Raw genomic sequence first — 27,697 nt, 5'->3', positions numbered from 1 at the left:
GCCCACTTTAAGTTTTCTGCATTCCATTTGATGCTGCAAGAGCAGTTTCCTTCCTCTTCCTCCATCCCAAGCCCAAAGATACCAGCTTCCAATACAGGGTGCAGACGGTGGTGGGAGCCTTCAGCATGTAACAGTGTAGTCTCTGTGAATTACTACCTGACACAAGAAAATGTAGCAATCAGTATTAACATTGTCTTTGATAAATGTCACAATGTAGTTTATAATTATCATTTAAATGTATTAAGAAATTGTGTCAACCAAGCTAGCTGGTGCAGTTGAATTAAAATAAGAGTCGTCCGTGATTGTGCTGGAAAGTAGAAATGAAATTTAGGCAAGACTCATGCGAATAATGTCTTTGGGAATTATCAGAAATGAATTTTCTGTATTTTTGTCACTCTAGATTAATTTTTCAGTCTTGATAAATATCACAAGTTGATCTTTTTACTTAAATGTTTATATTTAATTTGGAGTTTGATAGACTATTATATTATTGTTTTTGTTTTATTTGAAGAGGAAAAGATATGAATGTCAAGTTACAGGACCTAAAACCAGCCACAGAATACCAAGCCAGGTTGGTAATCAATAATAATGGATTTTCATTTTCTGGTTGATGAATGTAGTCATAAATATAGTTTCGTTCCCGTTTTCCTGTTCTGTCTACCAATAACTGTACCTTCAACAGAGAAGGTAAGCACCACTTTTTACTGACATAGGTCTCCTTGGGCACCCAACATTATACTCTGCTTTTCACAGTGATGCTTTCTTCATGTGTGCATCTTGACAGAGTGTTGGTGCAGTGTTGTACTGAGAGTATCAGAAGCCCTTTCTATCCTGAGTCAATGTTCATCTTCCAATTTTCTACTCACCCAATACTCACGCAAACACAGGAATAGCACCCCCAGTGCTTCATTCGGAGGTTCACTGAAGATGTTACGTAGTAAAGTGATGAAACATCTGAAAATGAATCTTCCAGCTCAGTGAGCAAACCTACAACCTGAGCTACACATCTTCTCAAAACCCGCTAACAGGGATAGCAAGCCAGATCAAATCAGCCTTGGATTCACAACATGTGAAATTAAACATTTGACAACCTCAAGATAGTTAAAATGTTCCTAACTAGACTGTACAAATAACTAAGCTAGGACACCATGTTTATAACTTACATTATTAATAATAAATTATAAACTATAACTTTAGCAGAACATCAGCAATCTCATTAATATCTAAGATTTAAAACCAATCTTCTTTGAATACAACCTCCCCCCCCCCCCCCACATACATACACATGCACACAGACAAGTAGACTTTTTTTTTAATTAAAATCGATTGAACGAAAATTATCAAGCCTTCATGAAATTGGATCGGTTGTACTGAAGGCATATAGGATTGTACCTTGCTTGAATTCCAAAGTCACTGGTCAATGCAAACAGCTTCTGCAGAACCTCCGGGGAGACTTTTCTTTATTCGTTATAGATTGAGCTTTCTTTCCTCAGAATTTTCAAAAAGTTGATAACTGGAGAGAACAAAACCAACAACCTAATCCAGCAGCTTCCAAAGCAACACTACCTCTTGCCCAGTTCACTCTTTTGGTTTCTCATTTCAACATTCTGTGGTTGGCTGGTCAGCACCAATTCTCTCTTGATTGACCAATTTAACATCCAATCAACTGCCGTTTCCTGACCTTACCAACATTTTGGTACCAAATCGTCTAAAGTGCTCTTAGAGCAGTACGTTACCTACATTATCTTTCCAGGCCCATTCCCAGCAACCATCAGTCTGTTTTTTGCTACTTTTGTTAAAGGTAAAGCTGCAGGTCAAAGTTCAATTCTCAACTGCAACTCATAATTCTAGATCAAAAATGCAAAAAAGAAAAATAATGATTGTCCCATGTTGCATGTAATGCTTCTACTGTCTAGGATTAGCTAATTCTACACAGTGACAACCAAACCTGAATCTTATGACTGAATAGTTTCATCATATCCTGATTAATTGAGTTCAGCATTGACAGAGCCAAAAATTGTGATTTTAAAATGTAATAATCATTTTGAATAAAGAATCTTAATATTTTAAGTGTATTTATAGTGGTGAGAACAATAACACATATTTCAAACTATTCACAGCTGATTTTGAAAATTGGCTTTTAGGAACAGAGGAACAGGAGAAGGCCATTCAGCCCCTGGAGTCTGTTCTGCTAATAAATTAGATCATGACCTTTCATTTATCATTTTCTTAAAAATTAATTTTTGGCACAGCATTACCAACAAAGTCAGCATTTATTGCTCATTCTTATTCAACTTCTCTATCATTGAAATCTTTAATGTATCTTTGTTAGCTTTTAGGATTAATCGTTCTAGTGCATTCCTGTCTGACCACCACATTCTACGCTTTACAAACTTGGAAGTTACTCAAAACTTTCTGCTGACCTAATTCACAGTGAGTCTTGCTCACCTACCTCCCCTGTGTTTGCTGATCCACGTTGGTCCCTTGTCAAGCAATGCCTTAACATTAAGATTCTCCTTATTTTCAAGTATTTTCATAACTTTGCCTCTCCTTAGTTTTGTAAACGCCATCCCTCCTTTCATGGCAGCCATGCCTTCAGCTACTAAGGCCCTAAACTCTTAAATCCCCATTCTGTGTATTTGCTCTTATCATTCTTTTAAAATGCTGCTTAAATCAAACTCATTTTACCAATTTTTTCATTCTGTAGTTTGATAGCTTTTTGTTGTGGCTCAGAATCAAATTTTGTTTTATAATATTCCTGCGCCCGTGAGTGATTTGTTACTTTGAAGGCATTACATAAATGGAAGCTTTCTTTAAATATTTGTCCAAGAAATATGGATGTTACTGGAAAGGCCAGCATTTATTGCCTTTACCAAATTGGCCTTCAGAAGGTGGTAAAGCACTGCCTCCTTGAGCCACTGCAGTCTTTATGATAAATTAAGATTGTGTGAGACTTTGAAGGGATATTGCAGATGGCAGTGTTCCTTTGCATCTGCTGCTCTTGTTCTTAAAAATGTTAGAGATTAGGGATTTGGAAAATACTGTCAAAAGAGGCTTAGCGAGTATCATGGAATCCTTGCAATGCAGAAAGGGACCATTGACCCATCAACTCTACACCCGTTTTCCGAAGTGTGACCCACCCAGAACTCGTCACCCCACTTTTACAATGGCTGACCACCTTGCCCGCACATCCCTGAACACTATGGGGCAATTTTGGGCAATTCACTTAATCTGCACATCTTTGGACTGTGCGAGGAAGCAAAGTAAATATTTAAGGTGGTGGATGAGGTGCCACTCCAACTCATCCACACAAATGGAGAGTATTCTTTCAGTGCTTCTGACTTGACTCATATGGGCAAGCTTAGGGAAGTGAGAATTTAAGTTATTGAGACTGCTTCAGTATCTGAGGAATTGCAAAGGGTACAGAACAATATATTTGTGAATAAACAATATTTTCACTTCTGATCTTTGAAGTGAAGGTCATTAATGAAACAATTAAAGACATTTGGGTTTATGACACTACCCTATTGGCCAGCAACAATAATAACTTTCTTTGTACAAGGCTTGTCTCAAATGCAGAAATCCCATTGATTTCAATTTTGCTGAAGCTCTTTGATGCCACATTCTGTCAAAGGCAGCCTCGATCATGAGAGCAATCACTGTCAGTACCCCTCTAGAAATCTCTCTAGTTCATGTTTAAACGAAGGCTGTAATTAGGGCAGGAGTGAGTGACCTTACTGGAACTCAGCATGGTGTCGGTGAGCAGGCTATAGCTAAGCAAGTTCTGCCCCATTATAACTGTATTAAAATGATGGCACCTCTCTGTAATTTCCCTGCAGATTCGTTTCTCTACATCCTTCCCGTTTGTTGGTGATATGTAGACCACACTCAATGATGTAATTGCAACTTTTAATTTTGAAGGTGTAGCCAATTTGATTCGGATCTTGAAACCCCTGTGACATTCTCTTCCAGTAGCACTGCAATGCTTTCCTTAACCAATACTGCCCTCACCCCTCCTTTCATTCCTTTTCTATCTTTTTTTTTGAACACCTTGTACCGAGGAATATTTAACCACCCTGTCCAGCTTATTCTTGAATCATTTCTTTGTTATTCCCACAGAACATCATATTTCCACTGGCAATCTGCATCGGTAATTCATCAGTCCTATTAAATATACTCCATGCATTCACATAACTGCACATTAATGTGGATTTATACTTCATTCGTTTCTCCCTTACTGTAACTGCCCTTGTTAACTTGCTATTGTCGATGCTATTGCTATCTGTCTGTCCCAAGTATTTTATGCACCAAGTAGTAGCTTCTAATATTCTTTCTTGGTTACCACACCCTTACTAAGTTGGTTTAAAGCCTTCCCAAAAACATTAGCAAAATATCCTGCACAGAACTCAGTTCCAGATCTGTTCATCCAGCTTGTACAGCCATCATATTCCCCAAAGCCAGTGACCGTAATCCAGGAATTTTGAGCCTAGTCTCCTGCGCAACATTTAAGGCTTACATTCATCTGCTTTATCTTTCTATTGCTGTACTCACTCATACATGGCACGAGGAGTAATCTGGAGATTATTACATTTGAGATCCTTCTTTCTAATTTCCTAACTTGCTTCCTAAATTCTGGTTGCAGAACCACATCTTCCTACCCAAATCAATGGTACCAGTGTAGACCAGTGACTTTTAGCTGTCTACCTTACCCCAGAAAAATGTCCTACAGCTGCTCTGTGACATCCTTGATGGGGCAGGCAACATGCCATTCTGAAGTTATATCTGTGGTCAAACAAACATCTGTCTGTTCCCCAAACTAATGAATCTTTTATCACTGGCTCTTCCTCCCCTAATATTGCAGCCAAACCACCCCAGTGCCATAAAAGTGACATTAACTGTACTCCCTTGAGGAACCAGTGCTGTCATCAATTTCCAAAATGAAAGCTGCTTTGTAAGTGGGACCCCAGTGGACCACTGTGTTACTACTCATTTCTCTTGGTATGCCTGGCAGTCATTCATTCCCTTTCTGTCTCTAGGCCCTTAGGCTGTGCTGTGACCAGTTCTCTGAAAATGTTATCTACATAATTGTCAGTGTCACAGATACTCCACAGTGACTCCAGCCACTACTCAAGCTCTGAAACCCAGAACTTAAGTTACTGTAACTGGCAGCATTTCCTGAACATGTGGTCGTCTAGGACACTGGTAGGATACATGAATTACCATCTGCTACAGTCCATGCATTCCACTTGACAGAGTTGCGCTGCTATGTCATAACTTTGCTTCCTTTATGTGAATTTTATTCTACTATGGTTTACTTTTTTAGTTTATTACGTTGTCTATGACTTTTACTAATTCCTGATATTTTTCAAGTATATCTAAATGTAGTTACTTCCTTTAGAAAGTACACTTTTCTAATTTGCAGCAATTTAAAGATCATCTCGAGTAGCAGTTTCTTAACACCATGAATTTGCAGAAAAAAAGTAGAAGACGCATGCACCTTATGCCACCCTTCACTGAACTCCTCACTCAGCACAATTTACTTCTTGCAGTAAACCTTACTTAAAGCACCTCTCTTTTTTTTCTTCATCAAATCACATTGAACCATATTCACAAACATACTCATTCAGGCGAAATCCCCCTTGCATTGATCCAAGCAGTGGGATTTGAACGTGTGGCCCCACAGAGATTGGAATCTGAATCTAGAACCTCAGAACACTCGGTCACGCAACCGTTCTAGGACATTTGCAAGAGTTCTGGAATTTGTGAAATGCTTTTAACACATAGACTTGTTATTGGGCTCACTGTCATTTCTTTTGACCGTTTCTTACTCTTTTGCAGGATGTAGGTGCTGCTGACGAGGCTAGCATCCTTGTCCATCCCTAATTTCACTTTAAAACATGATAGACAGCTGTATTCCTGAATAACTACTAGTCATTTGATGTAGGTTCACACACAATCCCATTAGGAAGGCAGTTCTAGCATTTTGACCCAGTGACCATGAAGAAAGGATGATACAGTTCCAAGTCAAAATGGTGTGTGAATTGAAGGAGACTTGCAGATAATAGTGTTCCCATGTATATGCTGCTCTTTCCTTCTAGAAATCATGAGTTGCAAGTTTGGAGGAAGCTATCTAAGGAGTATTGGGATTTGTTGCAGTGCATCTTGTCATTGGTAAACGCTGCAATACCCCTGGTCAGTGACGAAGGGATTGAATATTCGAGATGTTCGATGGGCAGCCAATTAAGACGGATGTTTTGTCCTAGGTGGTGATAAATGTCTTGAGCATTGTTAGAGCTGCTCTCAACCAGAGAAATGGAGAATCTTCCATCACAGTCCTGACTTGAGCCTTGTAGATAGTGGGCAGGCTTTTGGTGTCAGCAAGTGAGTTATTCACCACAGAAGTCCAGCTTCTGAATTGCTCTTATACGGCTGGTACACAATCTAATTGCAGTAGGAGCACCTGTGAATTAGTAAGAATATTTAAGCTCAGTGACAACCGAGTTTCAGATTCTTGTCTTTGGGATTCACTCCAACCAAAATAATTCTTGGTAACCTACTGAATGGTGAGAAGTTGTAGCTATTTGAGAATTACTGTACCAGTCACTCATCCCCTTTCAACCTGTGCATTAAGAGATGTAATCTATTAATGTATCTACTCACATTTCATTAAATATCGACTGCCTGCTCACTCTTGACCAGTATCTATGCCATTCCCTACTTGCTCCTTATCCTCATCATTGTTTGTATTGCATTCCATACTTGAGCTGTGCTCCCCACAGGACTTCTTCAAGCTTCCCTTCCAGTGCTGTGTTTCTCCCTGCTCACAGCAATTTCCATCTTCTAATTCATGGATGGCGCAATCTTCAATGATTATTTCCCTGCTTTTTCCCAAAGCCACTCTGCTATGTCATGCCACTTGATTTGTTTAATCAAGACTACAATTTAAACTTGCCTTCATTTATCTTCCTTAATGCTTCTATTCCCTGCTTGGTGATTGAATTTCTCCATGCTCCCAGCTTGCACCTCCAACCTCTGAATCATCTTGGAAGTGTTCAGTCCATTTAAGGGGATATACCAGTTTAAAATAGTTGCAGATTTGTGGTGATTATAAGACCTTTTGCTATGTTGAAAAGTCATAAATGCAACTTCGATAGAATTCTATTTTAAAAATCAAATTTTAAATTTTATTCAACAAACCACTAGCTTTTGTTGAATGTGATTAACGTACTTTCATTACTTAGGTTAATGATACAATTTTGTCTGCTAAAGGGTGCAAGCAGCCTCTAACCTAATAAGAGGAACACCATCAGAATCAGAGAGTTTTACAACATTGTGCAGTGAACCAGACACGCCAATGCCACCTAGAATAATAAACAGGACCAAACATTCCCTCAGTCTACAGTGGAAGGTGAGACAAATACCCAGGTCCAAAGTCATTGCTGTTCAGTTATCTCAAAGCTACTTATTATTGCTTAGTTTTTCAAATAATTGAATTTTTGAACTTTTACATTTTATCAAATCATTGGCTCAATCACCGGTCACTTCGTTTTCTGGCCTTTCTTTATCAATGCTCACTGCATCTTCAATCTTGAGTTGTTTAGCTGCATTAATCAAGTGTAACTCTGTTCTCCCATATTTACCATTCTTAACAGTTTCCATGTTCACTATCAGCTGCCTCATCGCTCATTCTCTTCTTTGGTCAGGCCTCTGTTCTCTTGAATGACTTCAGACGATTGATTGAGAATCTCTGATTGTCTTAGTTATTTATTTGATTTCTTTTCATATTCCTCATCTTTAATTTGATCTCTTAGGCAGTCTCTACATGCTTATTGTTGAATTGTTCTGCCTGGTACCTCATATCTTCCTCTTACAGAACATCCTGGAAATATCAGACTCTGAAGCTGTTCTATCTTAGAAACTCACTAATGATTTTTTCAAACTTAAAATGTGCTGCATCTCTACCACATTTGTCTAAATATTTTACCAATAACCTATCTTGCTCTTAGTTGTGTTCTTTTGTGTTATATGCAAATGCTTAGCTATGTGATTTGTTGCAAGTTATTGAGAGGTATTTCATTAACATAGCTTGCTGTTGAGTTTGACTTTGACTTACGTTGCCTTAACTTTTGTAGGCTACGTGTGACAATGGTTCCAAGGTCAGCAATTATAATCTGGAATGGGATGAAGTAAGTGAAATTTGCTGTAAATTGGCATGTAGAAATCCTACAATATTACAGTTGTATAATCAGGTACACAGCTAATCTCCATCATGTTATGAACCTTGTATTCTCTCTCATCTTTTCCTCCTTGGGGGGAATAGAAAGCCTTCATATTGAAATATGGCACAGGAACATCCTCCATTAGTTTGCCTTAATTTTTGTATCCTCGCTCAACATACACATTTCCACTGGATACTGAATTAAGTGGGACCTCAGGCTAAATTTACCTGTCTCAGCCTTGGAATCAAAGCATTACCACAGTAAGTCCAGTCAGGAGCAATAAGGAATTGAACCTAGACTGATGCTGCTGTGTAAAGTTTAGTGTCCTAGTGGACAGTCAGTCACCTGGTATACTAGCTAACTAGATAATTATTGTATGCTGGATTGGTACTGTAGGTGAGCATAACATATAATATTTGAAAGCCATATTACAGTTGTACACAAGAAACAGACTTGTTTTCAGTTGGTATTGGTAAACTGTGTATTTGGAGGCTTGCCTCAGTGATCCATGATATTGATATGCATTAGATTCTTGTTTCATGTGCCCTGTAAGTAATAATGAAGTAGACAACCTGTTATGGAAGGTTATTAACATAATCTCTCATGCCATTGTTTCAGCTATTTCAAGAGTTATTTTCTCTGTGGTTATCTCCTCTGCAGTTTCACAATTGCTATATCTAGACCTTTTGTTTCCATTGCCTTCAAAAGTGAACCTTTTGACGATCTGCCCAGCAGAGTTTGATCCCCAGTCTTATGAATTCATGTTAAAGTCTAAAAGGTCAGCAGAACAGAGAAAAGCTCTTCAGCACAATGTGTCCACATTGGACTACCTAATTATTCTAATCCCATTTTCAATACACAACCATTCATTTGTTTTATTTTGCCCTTGTAGCTCTAGCTCTCAACTTGCAAATTCTACCAGCCATTCACCATGACATTTGCATCACCCAAGTACATTGAAGCAACACTGAAATAATTCTAACATTCTGGCAGGTAAAAGTAGTGCACAACAGAGGGAGTAGCAATGAACTGAAGGAGGACCAGCTAATCTGCATGTTTTAACTTAGATGAAGCAGATGGTGCTGACGATCCTGGGAAGCAGAACTGCGAAGGAGCTTGGCCACTGGCAAGGCAGATGTTGTCGGACTCGGGAACTGAATACCTTATCCTCTTCCTATCTTCCCAGTTCTCCCTCATCTCCCAAGGTCATCTGATTCTCAAGCTGCAGATGGTGAAACACAATTTCTTTTCTCCTCACTCCTCCCTGTAACTCAATCAAACCTTTGTCCCTTTTACACTTCAAAGAAGAAAGAACAAGATTGTTCCCATTCATAAGAGGAAGAAGATCTGTGAAGATGAAGAGGTACCATCATTAGAGTTTTACAGATGTAGTCACCAGAAACTGACACTGCACCTATTTTAAGAGGCTAGGATACAAGACCCTGTTTACACATGAGACACCAAACACGTGTTCAGGTGCCTGGACAAGAAGGAAAGGATAATCCAGATACTGCTGTCCTGAAGGTGATGTCTTTCATTAATTGTGTAGTAGATAACTTAGATGAGGACTTTGTCAGGATACAGAAGAGGTTAATGCAAAATAAAATGCAGCAAATGCTGGAAATCTGAAACAAATTGAAAGTGCTTGAAGTACACAAGTTTGACATCTTGTCTAATGAAAGCTCACGGGCCAGAACTGTCAACTCGATTTCTCAACTCAGATGCTGCCGGGCTTTTTCAGCATTTCTGTTTTTATTATATGTGAAAGTTATGTTGCCATTCTTCAATGTTGCTGGGTCGAAATCTTGGAACCCTCTTCCTATAATATTGAGGGTATACCTAAACTAAATGACCTGCTGCAATTCAAGAAGGCAGTTCATCACCACCACCACCACAAGGGCAATTAGAAATGGGTAACAAATGCTGGGCCAGCCAATGAGACCCACATCTGAATGAATTTCAAAAGAACCACCCTGGAAGAAATGGTCACTTCCATCTGTGGAATCTGTCTCTGTGTCTAATGTTTGGTGTGACAGCCTTGACTGAAAAATAAATAGGTTCCAACAAAGATTGGAGTGCTTCTGTGGGAACTCAGGCTGCTGCCATTCTTACTTTTGATAGCACTGTTTGAGTCTCGATCTGTTCTGAGCAATCAGTAGTATTGCTGAGCCACTGCCAAGGCAGAGTTGCAATGGCTCAATGGAACATTAACCTGTGCCTTCTCTCAGAAAGACAAAATTCCTGCTCTTGCTCATGCTATACTGCACATGTTAGTTCTCATCAGTCAACCAATTTAGGCTTGATGAGTGCAGCCTGCACACCAGCTAACTACACTCAATGCAAGCAACTTTCTACTATGACTGCTGCAACCATTAATGAAGTACCCTGTAGAAACAGAACATTACAACGCAGTACAGGCCCTTTGGCCCTCGATGTTGCGCTGACCTGTCATACCAATCTGCAGCCCATCGAACCCACACCATTCCACGTACCTCCATATGCTCGTCCAATGACTTAAATGTACTTAAAGTTGGTGAATCTACTACCATTGTAGGCAAAGTATTCCATACCCTTACTACTCTCTGAGTAAAGAAACTACCTCTGACATCTGTCCTATATCTGCCACCCCTCAATTTAAACCTATGCCCCCTCGTGCTCACCGTCACCATACTTGGAAAAAGGCTCTCCCTGTCCACCCTATCTAACCCTCTGATTATCTTATATGTCTCTATTAAGTCACCTCTCAACCTTCTTCTTCTCCAACGAAAAAAGCCTCAAGTCCCTCAGCCTTTCCTTGTAAGACCTCCCCTCCATACCAAGCAACATCCTAGTAAATCTCCTCTGCACCCTTTCCAAAGCTTCCATATCCTTCTTATAATGTGGTGACCAGAACTGTACACAGTACTCAAAGTGCGGTCGCACCAGAGCTTTGTACAGATGTAGCATAACCTCATGGTTCCGGAACTCGATCCCTCTACTAATAAAAGCTAAGACACTGTATGCCTTCTTAGCAACCCTGTCAACCTGGGTGGCAACTTTCAAGGATTTGTGTACCTGGACACCGAGATCTCTCTGCTCATCTACTCTACCAAGAATCTTGCCATTAGCCCAGTTCTTTGCATTCCAGTTACTCCGACCAAAGTGAATCACCTCACACTTGTCTGCATTAAACTCCATTTGTCACCTCTCAGCCCAGTTTTGCAGCTTATCTATGTCTCTGTAACCTACAACATCCTTTGTCACTATCCACAACTCCACCGACCTTAGTGTCGTCTGCAAATTTACTAACCCACCCTTCTACGCCCTCATCCAGGTAATTTATAAAAATGATGAACAGCAGCGGACCCAACACCAACCCTTGCAGTACACCACTAATAACTGGACTCCAGGATGAACATTTCCCATCAACCACCACCCTCTGTCTTCTGATCCAAACTGCTATATCTCCCACAATCCCATTCCTCCATATTTTGTACAATAGCCTACTGTGGGGAACCTTATTGAATGCCTTGCTGAAATCCAAGAACTCAATAAGGTTTGTGAGGCACGACCTACCCTTCACAAAACCGTGCTGACAATCCCTAATCAAATTATTCTTTCCTAGATGATTATAAATCCTATCTCTTATAACCATTTCCAACACTTTATCAACAACTGAAGTAAGGCTCAATGGTCTATAATTACCAGGGTTGTCTCTACTCCCCTTCTTGAACAGGGGAACCATATTTGCTATCCTCCAGTCTTCTGGCCCTATTCCTATAGACAATGATGATTTAAAGATCAATGCCAAATGCTCGACAATCTCCTCCCTGGCTTCCCAGAGTATTCTAGGATAAATTCCATCTGGCCCAGGGGACTTATCTATTTTCACACTCTGCAGGATTTCTAATACCTCTTCCTTGTGAACCTCAATTTCATCTAGTCTAGTAGCCTGTATCTCAGTATTCTCCTCGACAACATTGTCGTTTTCTAGAGTGAATACTGTCGAAAAATATTCATTTAGTGCTTCCCCTATCTCCTCTGACTCCACACACAACTTCCCACTACTATCCTTGATTGGCCCTAATCTTACTCTCGTCATTCTTTTATTCCTTAAGTACCTATTAGAAGGCCTTAGGGTTTACCCTGATCCTATCCGCCAACAACTTCTCATGTCTCCTCCTGGCTCTTCTGATCTCTCTTTTTAGGTCTTTCCTGGCTACCTTGTAACCCTCAAGCGCCCTAACTGAGCCTTCACATCTCATCCTAATAAAAGCCGTCTTCTTCCTCTTGACCAGAGATTCCACTTTCTTCGTAAACCACGGCTCCCGCACTCTACAGCTTCCTCCCTGCCTGACGGGTACATACTTATCTAGGACACTGAGGAGCTTTTCCTTGAATAAGCTCCACATTTCTAATGGCCCATCCCCTGCAGTTTCCTTCCTCATCCTATGCTTCCTAAATCTTGCCTAATCGCATCGTAATTGCCTTTCCCCCAGCTGTAACTCTTGCCCAGCGGTATACACCTATCCCTTTCTATCACTAAAATAAACATAACAGAATTGTGATGGCTATCACCAAAGTGCTCACCTACATCCAAGTCTAACACCTTGCCGGGCTCATTACCCAGTACCAAATCTTCGCCCCTTGTCTACATACTTTGTCAGGAAGCCCTCCTGCACACACTGGACAAAAACTGACCCACCTATAGTACTCATACTGTAGCGTTCCCAGTCAGTATTTGGAAAGTTGAAATCCCCCATGACAACTACCCTGTCTCTCTCACTCCTATCGAGAATCATCTTTACTATCCTTTCCTCTACATCTCTGGAACTATTCAGAGGTCTATAGAAAACTCCCAACAGGGTGACCTCTCCTTTCCTGTTTCTAACCTCAGCCCATACTACGTCAGTTGACGAGGCCCCAAACATCCTTTCTGCAACTGGAATACTGTCCTTGACCAACAATGCCGCACCTGCCCTTTTCCCATCTTCTCTGCTCTTACTGAAACATCTAAATTCTGGAACCGGCAACAACCATTCCTCTCCCTGCTCTATCCATGTCTCCGAAATGGCCACAACATCCAAGTCCCAGGTACCAACCCATGCTGCAAGTTCATCCACCTTATTTTGGATGCTCCTGGCATTGAAGTAGACACACTTCAAACCAACTTCTTGCTTGCCATCTTGCATCCCTTAAACTTGATTTCGGACCTCCCTACTTTCAACCTTTTCTATACTCAAACTACAATTTTGGTTCCCACCCCCCTGTTGGATTAGTTTAAACTCACTTCAGTAGCCTTAGTGAATTCCACACACACCCCCCACCCCCGGATATTGGTACCCCTCTGGTTCAGTTGAAGACCATCCTGCTTGTTGAGGTCCCACCTACCCCAGAAAGAGCCCCAATTATCCAAGAATCCAAAACCCTCCCTCCTGCACCATCCCTGTAGCCACGTGTTCAACTCCTCTCTCTCCCTATTCCTCGCCTCACTAGCACGTGGTACGGGCAACAAGCCAGAGACAACAACTCTGTTCGTCCTAGCTCTAAGCTTCCATCCGAGCTCCCTGAATTTCTGCCTTAACTCCCCCTCTCTCTTCCTACCTATGTCGTTGGTGCCTATGTGGACCACGACTTGGGGCTGCTCCCCCTCCCCCTTAAGGATCCCAAAACACGATCAGAGACATCGCGAATTCTGGCACCTGGGAGGCAACACACTAACCGCGTGTCTCTTGCGTCTCCACAAAACCTCCTATCTGTCCCCCTAACTATGGAGTCCCCAATGACTACTGCTCTTCTCCTCTTCCCCCTTCCCTTCTGAGCAGCAGGGACAGACTCTGTGCCAGAGCCCTGTGCCCCACTGCTTTCCCCTGGTAAGTTGTCCCCCCAACAGTATCCAAAACGGTATACCTATTGTTGAGCGGAATGACCACAGGGGATCCCTGCACTGCCTGCCGGTTCCCTTTCTGTCCCCTGACTGTAACCTATCTGCCCTTTTTCTTGTACCTAAGGAGTGACTACCTCCCTGTAACTCCTCTTAATAACCCCCTCCGCCTCCCAAATGATCCGAAGTTCATCCAGCTCTAGCTTCAGTTCCCTAATGCGGTTTTCGAGGAGCTGGAGCTGGGTGCACTTCCTGCCGATGTAGTCAGCAGGGACACTAGTGGTGACCCTTACCTCCCACATTCTGCAGGAGGAACATTCAACTGCCCTCACCTCCATTCCCACTATTCTAAATTCCCAAAGAGACTTAAAAAAAAGGAATTTAAAAAAACATGTTACCTTGCCAATCTGGCGCACAGAATTTTTTTTTTGGTTAGAGGAGGATGGATGGGAGACACTACCCAAGTCGTGTTTTGGGTAATGCAACCAGACAAATATATGACTTCCCAGAAGTCCTTCGCTCCTCCCTCGCACCTCTCAGCAAATGGAGGCCCAACTCCCGAGGTAAGTCCCTTTTAATGCGGGAAAACTCACCCTTCCTGGCAGCCCTCGCTTCACCACTCCTCCTCTCCTCACCACACCACTCTGGATAGGCAAATATTTTGAAAAGTGGAGCACAAAGGAAATCCATGCTAATTATTAGGTTATTTCTGTATCTATTGTATAAGGCAAGAAATTATAAATTTGGATGAAAATGTACATGTTTTGGTGATTTTTATTTTGGTGTCATCAGGCAAAGGACAATGGGATGGTCACTAATAGAAATAAGGAAAGGAACATGGAACTGTTGGTGCTGAAGACTTGTTGAGTTTATCAATATCACTTATAAATTATTTGGTCACATGGAGCCTCAGCTGAAAAACGTTGAGATGTAGCCTCTGTTAATTTCTCCTGCTGCTCCACATGCTGTTGGACTTGAGTTTTCTGTATTTCTTCCTCCTTTGTATTCATGTGTCAGATTGTTGGCCTGGAAGTGGTAGCAAGAGGTGCGGTTATGCCGCATACCTTTCAAAAACTTGATACCTGATCAGCTGAGTGCTGCAGGGTGCCTCCATAGGAATCAGGCAACAGGGTGAGGATGAGTAGGTCCTTGCAGCAGCTAAACTCTGTTGAAGGCCTGCTGTATATGTATGGATTATGGACCAGGGTTCTTGAATCATGTACCATGCCCAAAGTAGATATTAACTGTATGGAATCCCTCTTCCTTCTTGATGCTGGGATCAAGTTCCATTCTAGAATCTGAGCACAAAATTCCAATTCCTCCTCCGCCGGATCTGCTCCCAGGAGGACCAATTCCACCACAGAACACACCCGATGGCCGCCTCCTTTAGAGACCGCAATTTCCCTTCCCACGTGGTTAAAGATGCCCTCCAACGCATCTCGTCTACATCCCGCACCTCCACCCTCAGACCCCACCCCTCCAACCGTAACAAGGACAGAACGCCCCTGGTGCTCACCTTCCACCCTACCAACCTTCGCATAAACCAAATCATCCGCCGACATTTCCATCACCTCCAAACAGACCCCAACACCAGGGATATATTTCCCTCCCCACCCCTTTCCGCCTTCCGCAAAGACCGTTCCCTCCGTGACTACCTGGTCAGGTCCACGCCCCCCTACAACCCACCCTCCCATCCTGGCACTTTCCCCTGCCACCGCAGGAACTGTAAAACCTGGGCCCACACCTCCTCCCTCACCTCTATCCAAGGCCCTAAAGGAGCCTTCCACATCCATCAAAGTTTTACTTGCACATCCATTACTATCATTTATTGTATCCGTTGCTCCTGATGCAGTCTCCTCTACATTGGGGAGACTGGGCGCCTCCTAGCAGAGCGCTTTAGGGAACATCTCCGGGGCACCCGCACCAATCAACCACACTGCCCCGTGGCCCAACGTTTCAGCTCCCCCTCCCACTCTGCCGAGGACATGAAGGTCCTGGGCCTCCTTCACCGCCGTTCCCTCACCACCAGACGCCTGGAGGAAGAACGCCTCATCTTCCGCCTCGGAATACTTCAACCCCAGGGCATCAATGTGGACTTCAACAGTTTCCTCGTTTCCCCTTCCCCCACCTCACCCTAGTTCCAAACTTCCAGCTCAGCACTGTCCCCATGACTTGTCCGGACTTGTCCTACCTGCCTATCTCCTTTTCCACCTATCCGCTCCACCCTCTCCTCCCTGACCTATCACCTTCATCCCCTCCCCCACTCACCCATTGTACTCTATGCTACTTTCTCCCCACCCCCACCCTCCTCTAGCTTATCTCTCCACGCTTCAGGCTCACTGCCTTTATTCCTGATGAAGGGCTTTTGCCCGAAACGTCGATTTTGAAGCTCCTTGGATGCTGCCTGAACTACTGTGCTCTTCCAGCACCACTAATCCAGAAAAAAATTCAAGACCAACTGTCCACTGCAGTTCTGAAGAATTCTGCATTGTCACAAATATCAATTGTTAAAGGAAATGGCAAACCAAGGCACGAAGCATTAGACACAAGGTGGATGAGCTTGAGGCTCTTTTGGAAATTGGCAGATACGATATTGTGGGGATAACTGAGACGTGGCTTCATGGGGACAGGGCCTGGGAAATGAATATTCAAGGCTACACGTGCTATCGTAAGGATAGACTGACGGGCAGAGGGGGTGGGGTGGCCTTGTTGGTAAGGGAGGATATTCAGTCCCTTGCGCGGGCGGACCTAGAGTCAGGGGATGTAGAGTCAGTGTGGATAGAGCTTCGAAACACTAAGGGTAAAAAGACCCTCATGGGAGTCATCTACAGGCCCCCAAACAGTAGTCTGGATGTTGGAGGTAAGTTGAATCAGGAGCTGAAATTGGCTTGTCGCAAAGATGTTACTACAGTTGTTATAGGGGATTTTAACATGCAGGTAGACTGGGAGAATCAGGATGGTATCGGGCCTCAAGAAAGAGACTTTGTGGGGTGCCTCAGAGATGGATTTTTAGAGCAGTTGGTGCTGGAGCCGACCAGGGATAAGGCGATTCTGGATCTGGTATTGTGTAACGAACCAGAATTGGTCAGTGACCTCGAAGTGAAGGAGCCATTGGGAAGTAGTGACCATAATACAATAAGCTTCAATCTGCAATTTGAGAGGGAGTGGGTACAATCTGAAGTGACAATATTTCAGTTGAATAAAGGGAAATATGGAGCTATGAGGGAGCAACTGGCCAAAGTTCAATGGTTCAATACCTTAACAGGGAAGACCGTGGAGGAACAATGGCGGATATTTCTGTGTATAATGCAGAAGATGCAGGATCAGTTCATTCCTAAAAGGAAGAAAGATCCCAGGAGGAGACATGGGCGGCCGTGGCTGACGAGGGAAGTAAAGAAACATATAAGGTTAAAAGAGAAAAAGTATAACATAGCAAAGGTAAATGGGAAAACGGAGGACTGGGAAGCTTTTAAAGAACAACAGAGGATTACTAAGAAGGAAATACGCAGAGAAAAAATGAGGTACGAAGGTAAACTGGCCAAGAATATAAAGGAGGATAGTAAAAGCTTTTTTAGGTATGTCCAAGGCAAAAAAATGGTTAGGACAAAAATTGGGCCCTTGAAGACAGAAGCAGGGGAATATATTACTGGGAACGAAGAAATGGCAGAGGAATTAAATGGGTACTTCAGATCTGTGTTCACTGGGGAAGACACAAGCAATCTCCCTGAGGTAACGGTGGCTGAAGGACCTGAACTTAAGGGAATTTCTATTTGCCAGGATTTGGTGTTGGAGAGACTGTTAGGTCTGAAGGTTGATAAGTCTCCGGGACCTGATGGCCTGCATCCCAGGGTACTGAAGGAGGTGGCTCGGGAAATCGTGGATGCGCTGGTGATTATTTTCCAGAGTTCAATAGAATCGGGGTCGGTTCCTGAGGATTGGAGGGCGGCTAATGTTGTGCCACTTTTTAAGAAGGGTGGGCGGGAGAAAGCAGGAAATTATAGACCAGTTAGTCTGACCTCAGTGGTGGGAAAGATGCTGGAGTCTATTATAAAGGATGAAATTACGGCACATCTGGATAATAGTAACAGGATAGGACAGAGTCAGCATGGATTTATGAAGGGGAAATCATGCTTGACGAATCTTCTTGAATTTTTTGAGGATGTAACTCGGAAGATGGACGAGGGAGATCCAGTGGATGTAGTGTGCCTGGACTTTCAGAAAGCTTTTGATAAAGTCCCACACAAGAGGTTAGTGAGTAAAATTAGGGCGCACGGGATTGGGGGCAAAGTACTAGATTGGATAGAGAATTGGTTGGCTAATAGGAAACAAAGGGTAGTGATTAACGGCTCCATTTCAAAATGGCAGGCAGTGACCAGTGGGGTACCACAGGGATCCGTGCTGGGACCGCAGCTTTTTACAATATATGTAAATGATATAGAAGATGGTATCAGCAATAACATTAGCAAATTTGCTGATGACACAAAGCTAGGTGGTAGGGTGAAATGTGATGATGTTAGGGGATTACAGGGTGACCTGGACAAGTTAGGTGAGTGGGCAGATGCATGGCAGATGCAGTTTAATGTGGATAAATGTCTGGTTATCCACTTTGGTGGCAAGAACAGGAAGGCAGATTACTACCTCAATGGTATCAAATTAGGTAAAGGGGCTGTTCAGAGAGATCTGGGTGTTCTTGTCCACCAGTCAATGAAGGCAAGCATGCAGGTACAGCAGGTCGTGAAGAAGGCTAATAGCATGCTGGCCTTCATAACAAGAGGGATTGAGTATAGAAGCAAAGAGGTGCTTCTGCAGCTGTACAGGGCCCTGGTGAGACCACACCTGGAGTACTGTGTACAGTTCTGGTCTCCAAATTTGAGGAAAGACATTCTGGCTATTGAGGGAGTGCAGCATAGGTTCACGAGGTCAATTCCTGGAATGGCAGGATTGCCTTACACGGAAAGACTGAAGCGATTGGGCTTGTATACCCTTGAGTTTAGAAGACTGAGAGGGGATCTGATTGAAACGTATAGGATTATGAAAGGACTGGACATTCTGGCAGGAGGGAACATATTTCCGTTGATGGGGGAGTGCCGAACCAGAGGACACAACTTAAAAATACGGGGTAGACCATTTAGGACAGAGATGAGGAGAAACTACTTCACCCAGAGAGTGGTGGCTGTGTGGAATGCTCTGCCCCAGAGGGCAGTGGAGGCCCAGTCTCTGGATTCATTTAAGAAAGAGTTGGATAGAGCTCTCAAGGATTGTGGAATCAAAGGGTATGGAGATAAGGCTGGAACAGGATACTGATTAGGAATGATCAGCCATGATCATATTGAATGGCGGTGCAGGCTCGAAGGGCAGAATGGCCTACTCCTGCATCTATTGTCTATTGTCTATTTACCCTTGTGAGTAGTGTGTTTTAGAATATCTTTATTAACTCACTCACCAACTCGCTACATTCATTCAGATCAGGTTCCCAATCATGCATTCATTACCCTTTACAATTCATTACTTGTTATATCACTGTTTCATTCATTATATTTTACTCCCATAAGATAGATCAAATTTAAAACAACCCTTTCAAATACATTATTCCATTTTCATACGTTATCAGCCCTTGCAACAAGCAGTGTTTACCTCTGAATAAGTTTAGCATACAGAACAATACCATCCCTATCAGTCTCCATGAAGCATTGTAATATTAATCACCCCCTTACCAACTGTTTCCCAGGCCTGAATAGAAGACAGAGCACCAAACATTTTCCCCAATTAGTATGTACTCATTAAATGCCTTTTAACTGGACTATTATTCCTTTAAAAAACTGTTGGAGGGGATTCAAGATGGCGGGGATTCAAGATGGCAGCGATCCAGTATGTCTGCCCTGCTGAGCTCTGCACCAGAATACAGGCAAAGTGGTGCACTCACAGTCCCTTTAATACCAGTTGTTTGTTGTTGACCCCCAGAATTGTCCTGTGTTAGTTTAAAATAGTTAGAAAAATGACTAAAGGGAAGGGACTGCAAGGATTTCAGCAAGCAGGGCATTCCCCTGTAGCAACGGACGCGTCTGCGGTCGCAGCGTAAGCCTTCACTAATGCCCCGGGGACTCGCGTGTGGAGCAGAGCCGGTCTCCGAGTTCGTGAAACTCCAAAAGAAGATTGATTCAGTGATGGAGGACACCTGGACCAGGCTGGAACCTATCTCGGTCATGCTGCAGAAGCATGACCAGGATATCCAGCATCTCGGGCAGCCCGTCGTGAAGGTGAAGCAATGTACCACGGCCTCCAAAACTAAGGTAGAATCCACGGCAGGTCGGGTCCAGGCCCTGGAATGGCAGGTACAGACCTTGGAAGAGCAGGTCAATGACATGAAAATCAAGGTCGTCGAAGAACATCCGTCTGGTCGGGCTGCCGGAACAGGAGGAAGAAGGCCAGCTCGTCAGCTTCTTGGAGCAATGGCTCCCGCAGTTTCTGAAGCTGAAAGTTGAAGCAGGCTGGATGCGGGTCAAGCAGGCCCATAGGGTCGCAGTGCGCTGGCCCGGATCAGACCAGCACCTCCGCCTGGTCCTAGTTCAACTCCAGCATTACAAGGATAAGCAAATGGTACTGGAAGCCTCTAGAGCACTGGAGAAGGATGCACAGACTCTGGTATGCAAACGATCACGAATTGTGTTTTTCCAAGACTTTTCTGTGGTCATGATTCGCAAGAAGAAGGCCTTTGATGGGGGAAAAAGGCAGGTGAGGGACTTGAATATCCAGTATTGCATAAGATATCAATATTACGTTTCAGCCACGGAGGGTCCATGTTTAATTTTGACTCACCAGAAAAGGCAAAGAACTTCCTGGATACTTTAAAATAGACTGGCTGGCTTGAATAATATGGGCAATAATGTTTACTTTGTTTTTCTCTGTAATTTGCCTGGTTGTTGGGTTTTTTTAATATATGTGGGGGCCCTAGTTGTTTTTTTCTTTTTCTTTCTTCTCCCTTCTCTCTCCTTATCTGTTATACTTCGTATATTTTTCTCATCGTTACCTTTTCGTTCTTCTCACTTAGTCTGGGATGGGAGTGCAGGGAGTTGGGGTTGGGGGGGAGGCATGGTTGCGGGAGGCGGGGGGGCTTATTATTTCTTTTCTACCAGGACTGCCTAGGGTTAAAGTATGGATAGGACAGGATGAGTGCCCACTTTTAATTTTCTTGTTATAGATGTGTGTAACTTTTTCTGACTTTGTGTTGTCTGGAACTGGGGTACGTCTTCAGCTGGAAGGAGCCATGGAGGGGTTAGTGGGTAGTATGAGCCGCCTCTGTGGGCAAGGGGGAAAGTCTCCTATCATTTGTGTTATATGTGGTCTGTTGTAGAAGTAGCTGTTCAAAGTTTTGATTTGGTAATTTTGGTAGTTATATTTTAAAATTTATATGAACTGTTTGCTGTTTTCACTCGGTGCGCTATGAGTAAGGTTCTTCCTCCCAGGGGGCCACAGACTGTTTTGGATGGCTATGGCTAACCGTTTGTTTAAATGGTGCACCTGGAATTTACCAATTAAGAGAACAAAGATGCTTTCAAGCCTTAGAAAAGAGAGGGTCAGTGAAGCCTTGCTGCAAGAAACACATTTAACCGATTAGGAGCATTTGAAGTTAATGCAGGGAGGATTCGGACAGATGTTTTTCTCACCTTTTAATTCGAAAAGTAGAGGAGTTGCTATATTCATCTGGGAGAATCTCCCAATTCAACTGTTAGACCAAATTAAGGGGTATAAGGTCAGACAATTTAAGTATTGGCAGAGGCAGTTGATAAGGGTGCCCTCTCTCACCACTATTATTTACATTGAGCCATTGGCAGAGCCATCCAGAGGAACCCCAATGTAATTGCCCCAGAGGTAGGATCAGGCAGGCATAAGATTATCCTTTATACGGATGACTTTCTTCTCTTTTTAACTGATCCATTGACATCTGTGCCCCGTTTAATACAAGCGATTAATCTATTCGGTTCCCTTACGGGTTACAAACCTAATTTTATGAAGCCATGCCTATGGGTGGCCTTACTAGAATACCCAATCTTGGGGATGGAACCTGTTTCCCTTTCAGGTGGTCACGGGGACGTTTCTTGTAATTAGGCATATTTATCACCCCGTCCTTTGATCAATTATATAAAGCTAACTTTGTGCTGTTGCTAGAGAAAATAAGACAGGATCTTTGTCACTGGGAGGATCTTCTGATATCCTGGTTGGGTAGAATAGCTCTGGTCAAAATGAATGTTCTTCCTCGTTAATTATATTATATCCCATGCAACTGCTCCCTTTTATGCTGCCGAGGCAAATACTCTGGAGGCTTTACAGTTGGCTTGGATCTTTCATCTGGCATCATAGGCAGCCTCTTATTAAGCTTGCCAAGTTGCAGCTTCTGCAGCAGAGGTTTGGATTTCCCGGATTTTAAGAAATGTCAGTTGAGTTCCTTACTGTCCTATGTTGCTGACTGGGCTTACCTGGACCCCATGGTCAATCTGGTTGGACATCAAGGCCTCCCAGCAAAATGCCCCCTCATCAATTGGTTGTTTGTGGACAAGACTGTTATGGACTATTGCAGAAATCTGACTGCCCTTAACACAGTTAAAGCATGGAGAATGATGTAGCAATGTGAGGGTAACTTACAAAAACCTTCCACTGTCACTCCCAGAGTAGGAATATTAGGATTCTGGCTGGGGTCGATTGACTGTGGCTTTAACCTTTGGGAGTGTAGAGGAGTCTCCTGTTTGGGAGATTTATTTGACGGGGAGGTCATATGTCTTTCGAGCAACTGAGCCAGAAATATGAGCTATCTAGGAGGGACCTCTTTTGTACTTTCAGATTAGGGACTTTGTACAGAAAAAGACGACATTGTTGTGGGTTTGGGTTGTCCTTTGGGTTGACAATGGAATGAGGACATGCCGCAACCCAAAGGACTTACTAGCCACGCTACTATACATCAGGAGCATTTCTGAACTGACACCCAGACTACTGCGACCACTAGGACTCATAACAGCACACAAACCAACAGCCACGCTCAGACAACAACTCACCAGAACAAAGGACCCGATACCCAACCTGAGCAAAACTAACGTAGTGTACAAAATCCCATGCAAGGACTGCACAAAACACTACATTGTACAAACAGGAAGACAGTTAACGATCCGTATACACGAACACCAACTAGCCACGAAACGACACGACCAGCTATCCTTAGTAGCCACACACAGATGACAAGCAACATGAATTCGACTGGGACAACACTACCATTATAGGGCAAGCCAAACAGAGAACAGCCAGGGAATTCCTAGAGGCATGGCACTCATCCACAGATTCAATCAATAAGCACATCGACCTGGACCCAATATACCGGCCACTACAGCGGACAGCTCGAACTGACAACCGGAAGCGGCAGAGACAGCCCACTATAAATATCGGAGGAAACAGCACAGAAGCGCTTCACAGGAGGCTCCCAAGCACTGAGGATGTCACCTAGACAGGGGACGAAACGTTTGCAAGACAAATTCCCAGCTCGGCGAACAGAACCACAACAACGAGCACCCGAGCTACAAATCTTCTCCCAAACTTTGAAGATGACATTGATGGTTAGTCCCTATAAGTCATTGAGATGTACAGCATGGAAACAGACCCTTCAGTCCAACGCGTCCATGCCGACCAGATATCCCAACCCAAACTAGTCCCACCTGCCAGCAGCCGGCCCATATCCCTCCAAACCCTTCCTATTCATATACCCATCCAAATGCCTTTTAAATGTTGCAATTGTACCAGCCTCCACCACTTCCTCTAGCAGCTCATTCCATACACGTGCCACCCTCTGTGTGAAAAAGTTGCCCCTTAGGTCTCTTTTATATCTTTCCCCTCTCACTCTAAAACTATGCCCTCTTTCTGGACTCCCCATCCCCAGGGAAAAGCCTTTGTCTATTTATCCTATGCATGCCCCTCATAATTTTGTAAACCTCTATAAGGTCATCCCTTAGCCTCCAACGCTTCAGGGAAAACAACCCCAGCCTGTTCAGCCTCTCCCTATAGCTCAAATCCTCCAACCCTGGCAACATCCTTGTAAATCTTTTCTGAATCCTTTCAAGTTTCACAGCTTTCCGATAGGAAGGAGACCAGAATTGCACGCAATATTCCAACAGTGGCCTAACTAATGCCCTGTACAACCACAACATGACCTCCCCACTCCTGTACTCAATACTCTGACCAATAAAGGAAAGCATACCAAACGCTTTCTTCACTATTCTATCTACCTGCGACTCTATTTTCGAGGAGCTATGAACCTGCACTCCAACATCTCTTTGTTCATCAACACTCCCTAGGACCTTACCATTAAGTGTATAAGTCCTACTAAGGTTTGCTTTCCCAAAATGCAGCACCTTGCATTTATCTGAATTAAACTCCATCTGCAACTTCTCAGCCCCTTGGCCCATCTGATCAATGTCCTGTTGTATCCTAAGGTAACCTTCTTCGCTGTTCACTACACCTCCAATTATGGTGTCATCTGCAAACTTACTGACTATACCTCTTATGCTCTCATCCAAATCATTTATATACATGATGAAAAGTAGAGGACCCAGCACAGACCCTTGTGGCACTCCACTGGTCACAGTACTCAAGTCTGAAAAACAACCCTCCACCACCACCCTCTCTCTTCTACCTTTGTGCCAGTTCTGTATCCAAATGGCTAGTTCTCCCTGTATTCCATGAGATCTAACCATGCTAACCAGTCTCCCATGGGGAAGCTTGTCGAACACCTTGCTGAAGTTCATATAGATCATATCTACCGCTCTGCCCTCATCAATCCTCATTGTTACTTATTTAATTCAAGTTTGTGAGACATGATTTCCCACGCACAAAGCCATGTTGACTATCCCTAATCAATCCTTGTCTTTCAAAATACATGTACATCGTGGCTCTTGGGATTCCCTCCAACAATTTGCCCACCACCAACGCCAGGCTCATTGGTCTATAGTTCCCTGGCTTGTCCTTACCACCCTTAAACAGTGGCACTGAGTTTGCCAACCTCCATTTTTCTAACAGCTCACCTGTGGCTATCAATGATACAAATATCTCAGCAAGAGGCCCAGCAATCACTTCTCTTGCTTCCCACAGCGTTGTAGGGTACGCCTGATTAGGTCCTGGGGATTTATCCACCTTTTATGCATTTCAAGACATCCAGCACTTTCTCCTCTGCAATATGGACATTTTTCAAGGTATCACCATCTATTTCCCTACACTGTATATCTTCCATATCCTTTTCCACAGTAAATACTGATGCAAAATATTTGTTTAGTATCTGCCCCATTTTCTGTGGCTTCACACAAAGGCCGCCTTGCTGATTTTTGAGGGGCCCTGTTCTCTCTCTAGTTACCCTTTTGTCCTTCATGTATTTGTAAAAACCCTTTGGATTCTCCTTAATTGTTTTTGCCAAAGCTATCTCATGTCCCCTTTTTGCCCTCCTGATTTCCCTCTTAAGTATACTCCTACTGCCTTTATACTCTTCGAAGGATTCGCTTGATCTATATTGTCTACACCTGACATATGCTTCCTTCTTTTTCTTAACCAAACTCTCAATTTCTTTAGTTCATCCAGCATTCCCTATACCTACCAGCCTTTCCTTTCATCCTACCAGGAATATACTTTCTCTGGATTCCTGTTATCTCATTTCTGAAGGCTTCCCATTTTCCAGCCGTCCCTTTACCCGCCACCATCTACCCCCAATCAGTTTTTGAATGTTTTTGCCTAATACCGTCAAAATTGGCCTTTCTCCAATTTAGAACTTTACCTTTTAGACCTGGTCTATTCTTTTCCATCACTATTTTAAATCTAATAGAATTATATGGAGAGGAGTGTGTTCCGGTCTGCGGGCGCTCTCTTGGTCAGTAACCTCTATCACTTGTTAGGAGGTAATGTCTTGAAGGACATTTGAGTGGCTATGCGGAATCTGAACTCAAGAATTGGGGGTGAAAGTCTCGTCAGAGGCATGGGAGGATATTTGGGAGAATGTATGGAAGATTTCGATTTGTAATAGGACACAGGCTATTCAATTGAAGGTGCTCTACAGGGCTCATTTGCCAATGGAGCGGCTTGTGGAATTTAAGACAGAAGCGTCCCCAATGTGCCCCAAAAGATGTTGGCACTCTTACTTATTGCTTGTGGTCATGCCACAAATTTCGTAGGTATTGGGGTGCCATAACGAATGTTTTGGAAGGGGTCTTGGGAACTGAGGTGAAGGTGGATCTTGCGTTTGCCAAATCTCCCGTCTTTGGATGCGGATGGGAAGAATCTGTTTGATATTCTTTCATTCTGAGTGAGGAAGAACATTCTAATGAGTTGGGTGTCGGAGAATCCCCTGGGAGACTCGGGGTGGCGTTGATGAGTTATGGAGCACATCCCGCTGGACTTTCTTACGAGTATGGTGCACCAGAAAGCAGAACGTAGCGGCCCTTTCTGTATTTTATAGACGCAGACTTGTCGGCTATATTGGTCAGAACCTTTGTGTAGTCATGGGAGCTATGTCTGGCAGTCCAGGGGCCTCTAAGAGGAAGAATTCTGAACAAATACGGGTATGCCTGCTGATGCTCCCGGTGGTGGGGAACTTTGGCGGGAGTGCGGTAACAACTGAATGTAATTTAATTTACCTTGGTTCAACTTGGCTTAATTTAGTTTGTTTTAGTTATTTATTGAATTGTAGTTTTCGTAGGTTTTTTCATCTCTTGTCAGTGGTTTGTGGAGTAGAGTAGTAGTTTGTTTACTGTTATTATCATTATACAATAAGGTTGTTATACTGTTTTGTAGTGATTTTTTTTTTAATTTTTAAAAAATTTTCAAATTTTTTTCAAAAAATTTCCAAAATATAGAAACTAACTATTAAAACAGCACTTAAGTGAAATCGCACGACTAAATGAAACTCAAACTGGCAAATAGTAAATAAATCTCTCAACCCAGCTGCAGTAATCAGTTTAATAACCCTTATTCTTTTATTAAGTGCAGATACGATTTCTAACTAGCTTAGTGCATATTGGCCTCGTAGTTTTACTGACATTTACTAATTTAAAAGACAAAAGGATTAACACCTCTTAATTATGCAAGCAGACCGGACAAACACTCTTAATCCCATCAGCAGTAGCAGCCAGCATTTAGCACGTTTTAACCCATCTCCTGTTTCCCAGGACAGAAGCCCTTCAAACTTTTGTGTACTATAGATAAAACAATGTAACACCATAGTAGTAGAATTTTAATATATGTAAGAACTGTGCATAAAGGGGCTCTTGTAAGAACTGTATTTCAGGATTCTATTGCAGCCTCGAACTTGTACTGTGAATGCTGAATAATAGAGGCTTTTTTTGCCACTCACTGATTCCAGTCATTATTTGAACACAATCCCATACCCTCTTGGATGACTGTTAGATTTTGTGTCGCCATTTTGAAAAAGAGCAGGAGAGTTATCATGGCCGATATTGAACTCTCCATAAACTTGACAAAAACAAATTAACTCAGTGTTATCATATTGTTTAAGGAGATTTACTGTATGCAAACTGGTATCAAGTTCCTTCCATTGCAGCAGTGACTACATTTAAAATTAGTTATTGTACATAAA

The 27,697-nt window shown here is 42.9% G+C and overlaps 1 protein-coding gene across 3 annotated transcripts in view; it reads left to right on the top strand.

Annotated features, from left to right (window-relative positions):
• The window catches only part of fndc3a (fibronectin type III domain containing 3A), a 212,714-nt gene that overhangs the window by 119,605 nt on the left and 65,412 nt on the right, over nucleotides 1-27,697 (top strand). For all 3 annotated transcript variants that reach the window (XM_072584555.1, XM_072584554.1, XM_072584556.1), the window contains 3 exons: nucleotides 512-571; nucleotides 7,270-7,408; nucleotides 8,133-8,186. In XM_072584555.1, the coding sequence (XP_072440656.1) occupies nucleotides 512-571; nucleotides 7,270-7,408; nucleotides 8,133-8,186 (253 nt within the window). The remainder of the gene's footprint in view (nucleotides 1-511; nucleotides 572-7,269; nucleotides 7,409-8,132; nucleotides 8,187-27,697) is intronic.

The sequence above is a fragment of the Chiloscyllium punctatum genome, chromosome 15 (assembly GCF_047496795.1).
Source record: "Chiloscyllium punctatum isolate Juve2018m chromosome 15, sChiPun1.3, whole genome shotgun sequence".
Lineage (NCBI taxonomy): Eukaryota > Metazoa > Chordata > Chondrichthyes > Orectolobiformes > Hemiscylliidae > Chiloscyllium > Chiloscyllium punctatum.
This window is presented reverse-complemented; position numbering and strand designations above follow the sequence as displayed.